This window comes from Bison bison, unplaced genomic scaffold (genome assembly GCF_000754665.1).
Source record: "Bison bison bison isolate TAMUID 2011002044 unplaced genomic scaffold, Bison_UMD1.0 scf7180017864184, whole genome shotgun sequence".
In the NCBI taxonomy this organism is placed as follows: Eukaryota; Metazoa; Chordata; class Mammalia; order Artiodactyla; family Bovidae; genus Bison; species Bison bison.
The window spans coordinates 1,232,412-1,240,579 of record NW_011494756.1 but is presented as its reverse complement, the minus strand read 5'-3'; the positions used below and the strand labels follow the sequence as shown (position 1 = coordinate 1,240,579).

General features: G+C 54.4%; 1 protein-coding gene and 1 pseudogene across 1 annotated transcript in view; one reads left to right on the top strand and one right to left on the bottom strand.

The window, feature by feature from the left end:
* The window catches only part of LOC104991273, a 24,656-nt pseudogene extending 23,962 nt beyond the window's left edge, over positions 1-694 (bottom strand).
* A 6,479-nt stretch (positions 695-7,173) lies between these two features.
* BIK (BCL2-interacting killer (apoptosis-inducing)) overlaps positions 7,174-8,168 on the top strand; it is a 4,438-nt gene continuing 3,443 nt past the window's right edge. Inside the window, exon 1 of the mRNA XM_010843637.1 lies at positions 7,174-7,318. Coding sequence (XP_010841939.1) covers positions 7,176-7,318 — 143 coding nt within the window. The 5' untranslated portion in view covers positions 7,174-7,175. The remainder of the gene's footprint in view (positions 7,319-8,168) is intronic.

Sequence of the window (8,168 nt, the reverse complement as noted above, 5' to 3'; positions counted from 1 at the left end):
TAGCTCAACTGGAATTCCATCACCTCCACTAGCTTTGTTCCTAGTGATGCTTCCTAAGGCCCACTTGACTTCACATTCCAGGATGTCTGGCTCTAGGTCAGTGCTCACACCATCGTGATTATCTGGGTCGTGAAGATCTTTTTTGTACAGTTCTTCTGTGTATTCTTGCCATCTCTTCTTAATATCTTCTGCTTCTGTTGATAGACACTGTCAAACTGACCCCCAGAGAAGTAGGGACTAGCGGTCTCTCACTCCCTTCTGGATCTGTTGATTCCTTAGCCAGCTATGGAGCTCCCTACTCCCGTGAGGTGGCAGAAAATGGGCAACCGTTGTATCTTTTGATGCTCTTTGCAACCCTGGAGGCTGTGCTGCTTCTGTGCAGGAGAACTCTCTCTGAGCTGGGTGACTCTGAGTTAGGTGACTGCTCCTGGTCTCACGGCAGTGACAGGGCTGGGACAGGAACCTACATCTGTCCTGCCCAAGTCAGGGCTTTTCTGCTTGATGCTGTGGGCACTGAGTGCTTTGTACACCAGGGCCTTGGGGGGACATGTGTGTGTGTGGGCCCCCAAAGGAAAAGACTGGGGGCCAGGGCTTTGCATCTGGGTCCAGAGCATCCACTGGCCTGGCCCCGAGGACTCACTTACCAGAGGGGGCCTCACCTGTTCCTGCTTTGCTGCAAGGCCCTCAGGGACATGGGTAAGGTGGGGCTGGGGGGCAACTCAGGGTTCATCCCCTCTACAAGGCAGGGGCAGCTGTTTCCATCCCAGGGTGTGTGTGGAAGAGGCACACCCGTGACATTGCAGCCTGGCCGGTCCAGAGCTGACACCCCCTCCTTCCAAGCCCCACAGGCGTCCTCGTGACTGTGGGGGCTGCTGCTGAGAGGTTCGATTTGCATCCTGAGATCCAGCGGAAAATGGGTTTCCACCGCGTGTGTAGGAGGGTGAGCGTGGGCTGCCGCCTGCGTGGGTGTGCCTTCCTTTCCACCAAAGAAGAGTTTTAAACTCCTCCTTTGCAAATATGCTGGGGAAAAAAAATAGATGCTTGAAACTAGTCCAGGCTCCTGGATCTGCAGCTGCAGTGATGTCAGTTCTCGCCCCCCTGTTTAGCCACTCGACAAGCATTTATCTGCCGGGTGCTGTGGGCTGGGAAGCAGGGATTAATAACGGTAGTGACAACAGTTCCTTTTTTTTTTTTTAACTTTTGTTTGGCTGCACCACAGGGCTTGCAGGATCTTAGTTCCCCAGCTAGGGATGGAACCCCGGGCCCCCTGCAGGGTAAGCTCCGAGTCCTAACCACTGGACCACTAGGGAAGTCCCAGCTCCTGGTTGTCCCCCGTGGAATGGCTCTTGCTGGTGTCCTCACTGAGGAGTGAGGGAGCTGGGCACAGGGGTTGTCCCCCAGGACACCCAGCGGGGGCCAACAGGGGTGTCAGAGGAGAGCGAGAATGGCCAGCAGCACTGCCCAGGCGAAGACTGGAGGCCTGACGTGTCTGAGCACGCGCTCTTTAGTGTGGTGGGAGCCGGGTTAGGATTGGGGCGGCAGGGCTGAGGTGACCAGGAGGAGAAGCGGCTCCTGGTAGTGTCCCCCGAGGGGCCTGGGGAGCGATGGAGCAGGTGGAGGGGTCAGATCTGAGGCTGCTGCGTGGAGGTCAGACTGGAGGCCCCCAGCAGGAGACACGCCAGATGGGACGGGCCCAGCCCTCAGCCTCTGCTGGAGTGAGGGGGCCGCTGGGAGGGACCAGCTCTGGGGGGCTGCTGCAAGGCCCCTGCCCCCACTGTCCTCTCGCTCAGATCTAGAGCCCCAAGACCAGCCTAGGTCTGCTTGTTGATTCTCCTCCGTTAGTACCAGCCAGAACCATTGCACTGACTGGGGTAAGAAGGCTAAGGACTTGAATTTCTTCACTTCTTTCATTGATAGATACGGGGTTAAGTGGTGAGCATTTTCATCCACATACAGGGCTTAAATCGGTGCTTGACAATAGTTGATACCCAAACATCAGCCAGGATTATAAGACAGTTAGTGTTAGTTCTTTTTTAAGAAAACATTCTTTATTTGGCTGCACTGGGTCTTGTGGCATGTGGAATCTTTAGTCCCCTGACCAGGGAACCTGGGCCCCCTGCATTGGGGGTGCAGAGTCTTAGCCACTGGATCCCCAGGGAAGTCTCTAGTGCTGGCTCTTGCCCGGAAAAGGAACCCTATTAGCGTGGGACCATTATGCCTATTTAGCAGATGAGGAAACTGAGGGTCTTGCCCAAGATCTCACTGCAAGTGAGTGGTTGGTTAGGACGTCAGTTCAATATCCCCCCACCTGTTTTGGAGCATCAGGGCAGGGCTCAGATGATGATCAAGGGAAGAGGAGAGTCTGGTGTCTATCCCAGGCCAGCTCTGATCAGAGGTCCAGAAGGGTCTGGGGACTCACATGAAGGTGCAGAAGGGGCAGGCCCTGCCCCCGGACAGTTGAGTTCACTTGGGGAGGCACCACTCATGATGCTCAGCCACCTCAAAGCTGGTCACATGCAGTGCAGGCCTCATGCCTGAGCTGCCAGTCATCACTGTCCCAGGTCAGGCACCAGCCCCGTAGGACTCAGGGACCCTCATCCTTTGGTACCCAAGGTGCCCAAGGATTCTAGGCACGTCTACTGGGAACCGAAGGATATTGGGATAGTGGCTCAAGGTGAAGCTTGAGCCACGTGCCCAATGAAGTTCCCTGCTGCTGCTGCTGCTAAGTTGCTTCAGTCGTGTCCGACTCTGTGCGACCCCAGAGACGGCAGCCCACCAGGCTCCTCCGTCCCTGGGATTCTCCAGGCAAGAATACTGGAGTGGGTTGCCATTTCCTTCTCCAACGCATGAAACTGAAAAGTGAAAGTGAAGTTGCTCAGTTGTGCCCGACTCTGTGCGATCCCATGGACTGCAGCCTACCAGGCTCCTCCGTCCATGGGATGTTCCAGGCAAGAGTACTGGAGTGGGGTATGAAGTCCCCTGGCGACCCCTTACCAGCGGGGCAAGGGTGTCCATGGGAGCACAAGCCATCTCTGGGAAGAGAACAGCCCCATGCAAAGGGGCTTGGAGGGAGAGTGAGGGGCTAAGGGAGCAGAGACAGATGCAAATGAGGGCTGGGCCAGCTTTCCCTTGAAAATGGCCATTTGCATAGACACTCTGTGGCCTGGTGCCTGAGGGCAGCGAGAGCTCCTGGTCCTGAAATGCTGTTCCTGAAGTTCCTGAAATGCTGGCCTAACACGAGGTCAAGTTCACTGGGCTTAGAATCTGTTTAATGTTAAAACCTGTCTCCATTTATCTGGATCTTTTAAGTCCTTTAATGGAATTTGTATTTATCCATAAAGGCATTTTTTGGGGGGCCACCCCCCCTGCATTGCACAGTGTGCAGGATCCTAATTACCCAACCAGGGAATGGAACCCTAACCCCTGCAGTGGAAGCTGGGAGTCTCAACCACTGGATCGCCATGGAAGTTCTTGTCCATATAGATTTTAAGCACCCTTTCTTAGATTAAAAAAAACCTTATATTTCCTGATCAGAAACCTTATCTTTCCACAGTTGTATTTCCTGTCTACAGTATTTTCAGGTTGTCTTGTAGGAATGCTCTTGAGTTTTCTGTGTTGATCTAGCTTGTTAAGACTCATTTACAGGACTTCCCGGGCAGTCCAGTGGTTAACACTCATGGCCCAAAAAAGAAAGAAAGAAGAAGTTTGTTGTTATCATTCTTTAGTAAGTTGTGTCCAGCTCTTTGTGACCGCACGGACTGTAGCCCACCAAGCTTCTCTGTCCGTGGCATTTCCCAGGCAAGGCTGCTAGAGTGGGTTGCCATTTCTTCCTCCAGAGTGTCTTCCCCATCCAGGGATCAAACCTGAGTCTCCTGCATTGGCAGGCAGGTTGTTTACCACTGAGCCGCCAGGGAAGCCCCAAAGAAAAAGACTCATATACCATTTTCCCTATAAATCTAACTGAAGTCCACTCCCCTCCCCGACCATGGCATCAGTGCCCCTCCTTCCAGGGGCGTTGACCTGGGAGCAGGGTCTGTGACCCTGGTTCGGCATCCCCTAATCGTAAGGGGAGGAATAGTAGTCATCCCTGGCTACAGAAGTGGCTTCGAGCCGCACTCGTCATGTCGTCTACTCTTTTGGGTCACGTGGCAGGTGGCTCTAGACTCACTCCGTAGCTTTTAACTGGTAGACCCCAGAACGAATGGGCGAGGATTTAAGCACCCGGAGTGGCCCCTGCGCTGGGTGTCTGTGTTGCTAACAGCCTTTTGGGGGTCTTAGAGACGTCCCCGGGACCCTCCCTGTCTGTGTGTGCGGGCCTGCTGGTTGGCAGCAGGGTTGGGGTGGGGTCGCTGGCGGCGGGGGCAGCCTGCTTTTAACACTTTGGCTGCAGGTGCCCTCGGCAGGTGGCTGCGCCCTTCCCCTCACCCTGCCTTGGGTGCCAGGGGCCACCCTCCTGGCTCCACCCACCAGGCCTGACCCGACAGCGCCTTTCAGCCCGCGGGGGAAGGGGCTGTCCTGACAGGTGCGGGCGGCATCTGTCAGACTGGGGCTCTTTTGTGGCCCCTGTGGCTGTGTGTACACGTCAGCTCCCTCCAGCCCCAGCGCCCGCGACCTGCCTTTCACGTCGCGCTTTCATCTGGAACAGATGTAAAACTGTTTCTCTCCCAGGAAACTGAAGCAGCCCGCTCGCTCCCTTTGATGCAGACTCTGGCCATGTATTCTCTGTGGAACAATGCTGTCCTTATGCGATTTCTTTCTCAAAGGCCAGGGTGCCCCAGACACCCAGATACCTGTGTGCGCCATCAGATGACGTCATGTCCATCTCTGCGTGCAGCTTGGTTGCATTGTTGAGAATGACTTGTCTAGACTCGCCTGGCGGCACCTGGAGGACCCAGGAAACTTACCTGCCTGCCCACGAGCCCCTGCCCTGTCTGCGTTTCCTTTAGCGCTGAGAGCACGAGTGCGCTCTGGGTGTGGCTCTGCATCCCTGTGCTTGCGTACCTCTTAGCCGCAGTTAGGAATGAACATTGGTCCACCCTGGCCTGGGGAGCAGGAGGCCCGGGTGTAAACCAGGTGATTGTTGATACAATTAATTTTGGGGGGGGGGTGCCGCATCCATGGCATGTGGGATCTTAGTTCCCTGACCAGCAGTGGATCTGGTGCCCCCTGCCCTGGAAGCACAGAGTCCTAGCCACGGGACTCCAGGGAAGTCCCTACTCTTAATTATTATTGAAAGAATAGTGGATTGAGGTACAGAGGTCATAACAGTGCTGCTCCCCACCAGGCTGTGCATCGGGATGCCCCGATGGCCCAGAGGTTAGGAACCTGCCTTGCAGTGCAGGGGATGGAGGTTCATACCCTGGTCGGGGAACCAAGATTCCACATACCTTGGAGCAACTAAATGGGCACGTCTCAACTAGAGAGTCGGAGCACCGGAACGAGAGGTCCCACGTGATACACTGAGACCCAACACTGAGCCAAATAAATGGATCAATGTTTTCAAAACTGTTTTGACACTTAAAGGAGGTTCCTTCATCCCCCAGCAGCCTAGTGGGGGGGCTCCTGATCCCTTACCTATGAGAAAACTGTGACATCTCACAGCTCCTGATTGGAAGAGCTGGGATTTGAACTCGGGCCCTTTGGCTCCTCACTGTGTTCTGGAGCGAAGGCTGTTTGATACAGTGTGGGGTAAATTCTGGTGAGCACTGTCATAGGCCTAACCAGCTGTCACACATGATGATGTAAACAGAGCTGCCCAGTCTGTGTCTGCTCCCTTTCAACCCCCGGGTCAGACTGAGACCTCATTGACCGGAAGTGGGTTACAGGCCCACCACTAGCTTCAAGGCATGCCGGCGAAAGTGAGAACAGAAGTATTAGAACTGGTGAACACACGTCAGGGCCACCTCAGTGAAAGCTAGATTTATTAGCAAGGAGCCCGGGGAGTGGAGAGCTGAGACAGTCAAGTGAAGAAAGGAGGTTATAAAATACTGGGGAAGGAATGATCCCATTTTTTTTTTTTTTAAGGTTGTCATTGGTTATCTGTTTAATACATTTTGTTGTTCAGTCACTAAGTGGTGTTCAACTCTTTTCAACCCCATGGACTGCAGCACGCCAGGCTTCCTTGTCCTTCACCATCTCCCAGAGTTTGCTCAAACTCATGTCCATTGAGTCGGTGATGCCATCCAACCTTCTCATCCTCTGTCATCTCCTTCTCTTCCTGCCTTCAGTCTTTCCCAGCATCAGGGTCTTTTCCAATGAGTCAGTTCTTCGCATCAGGTGGCCAAAGGATTGGAGTCTCAGCCTCAGCATCAGTCCTTCCGTTGAATATTTAGGGTTGATTTCCTTTAGGATTGACTGGTTGATCTCCTTGCAGTCCAAGGGACTCTCAAGAGTCTGCTCCAGCACCACAGTCCAAAAGCATCAGTTCTTTGGCTCTCAGCCTTCTTTATGGTCCACCTCTCACATCATACATGACTACTGGAAAAACCACGGCTTTGATACATGCCAATCCCAATCTCCCAGTTCATCCAACCCCGCTCCAGGCGTGATCCCGGCTTTGAAAACGTGTGTGCTATGCTGTGCCTGTTTAAAAACTGACACTGTCTCTCTGGGAGTTGGCATTGGGAATGACTTTTCCTTGCTTAGCCTGTGATATGTGCCTCTTTCTGCTTAGGGGGAGTAGCAGTATGAAGCTGGCAGAACCCAAGGAATTGGCACTCTGGATGAAGCCCAGCCTTAGTCCACTATGACACCAGACATTTGGGATTTTTTGTTTGACTATAGGCCTCTTGGGGATAGCATCAGAGCCTTGCGTTTATAGTCCGATTTTCTCTTTTTGGGGGGGCCACACCGTATGACTTGCGGGATCTTAGTTCCCCGACCAAGAATTGAACCCGGGCCGCGGCTGTGAAAGTGTCAAGTCCTAACCACTGGAGCGCCAGGGAAGAAGTCCCTGATTCTCTTTTCACAAAGGAAGAAGGCAAGACCCCTTATAAATCTTCTCCAAATCCCTGAGAGATGGATGAGAAAGAACAGAGAGGCATGGTGACCCTCCCAGAGGCACACAGCAGAATTCATGCCAGGGGAAGCCGGGGTAGAGGTAAGTGCTAGTAAATGATACTCCAGATCGCACACTTCTGAGCATCCGGTCCTTGTCTTTTTCTTCCAGAGAAGAAATGTATCAAGCAAGACCCCTCTCTAGGAACCTCTTTTTGTACACCTTCCTACAAAACCATGGCCCAGGCTTCCTGGACGACCAAGACTCAGGGCTTCCCGGTGTGACCAGTATCTTGGAGTTCCACCCCATCTCCCCCTACAGGTAGGGGTAACCTTGGGCCCGGCCCACCCTCATTCCTGGTCAATGACTGTGGCAGGTGGTTAGCAGAGCCCTCTGCGTTCTCCAGGCAGGGCTGCAGCGTGGAAATTCCCCGGGCGTGGTCACGGAGGCAAGTGCCCTGGGCGGAGCTGCTCACAGAGGAACCCCTCCAAGCACCCAGCATAGTCAGTTCCAGGACCGCCCTGCGGTGCTGGCCATCAGAATGACTCAAGCTCGTGGCCTTGACGGAGTGCCTCCTGGCCCTTCTGACCACAGTCATATCAAGGTCTCATAAGAGATGGATTTGGTTTTAGAGAACCAGAAGGAGGCGGTTTCAGATGCAGTTCCCAACCCTGGCGATCAAGGCAGGGAAGGGGAGACTGTCCCAGCATCAGCGCCAGGCTTGTAGAGGCTTCCCTCCCACTTCAGGCCTTGGAAAACTCTTAGCCATTAGGCCTTGGGCTTGGGCTTGGGGCTGGTCGGAATCTTAGGGACGGAGGGACTTGGAAACCTGCCCCCTTCCCCTCCGTGTAAATGGAGTTGGGGGCAGTGTCGTCCTGACTTTAGCCTGCCACCTGATTGCCAGCCAGCCCTCCTTAGTGTCACCATCCCCCCCTCCTCTTCTCCCCACACCTCCCCGCCCAGACTGGGCAGGTGGCCGGGGCTAGGCTGGGAGGGACTTGGAGTCCGGGGAATTTCCAGCCAAGTCACCGGGTTGGAATGTGGGCAGCCCCCTGGGAGCAAGGCTGAAGCCGGCCCAGGTGCCCAGGGTGTGAATGTGAGCATCTCCGTTTCCATCAGGGAGTCAGTGGTGGGGGAGGGCCAGGTAGCCCCTCCTTTCTCAGAAGGGGCA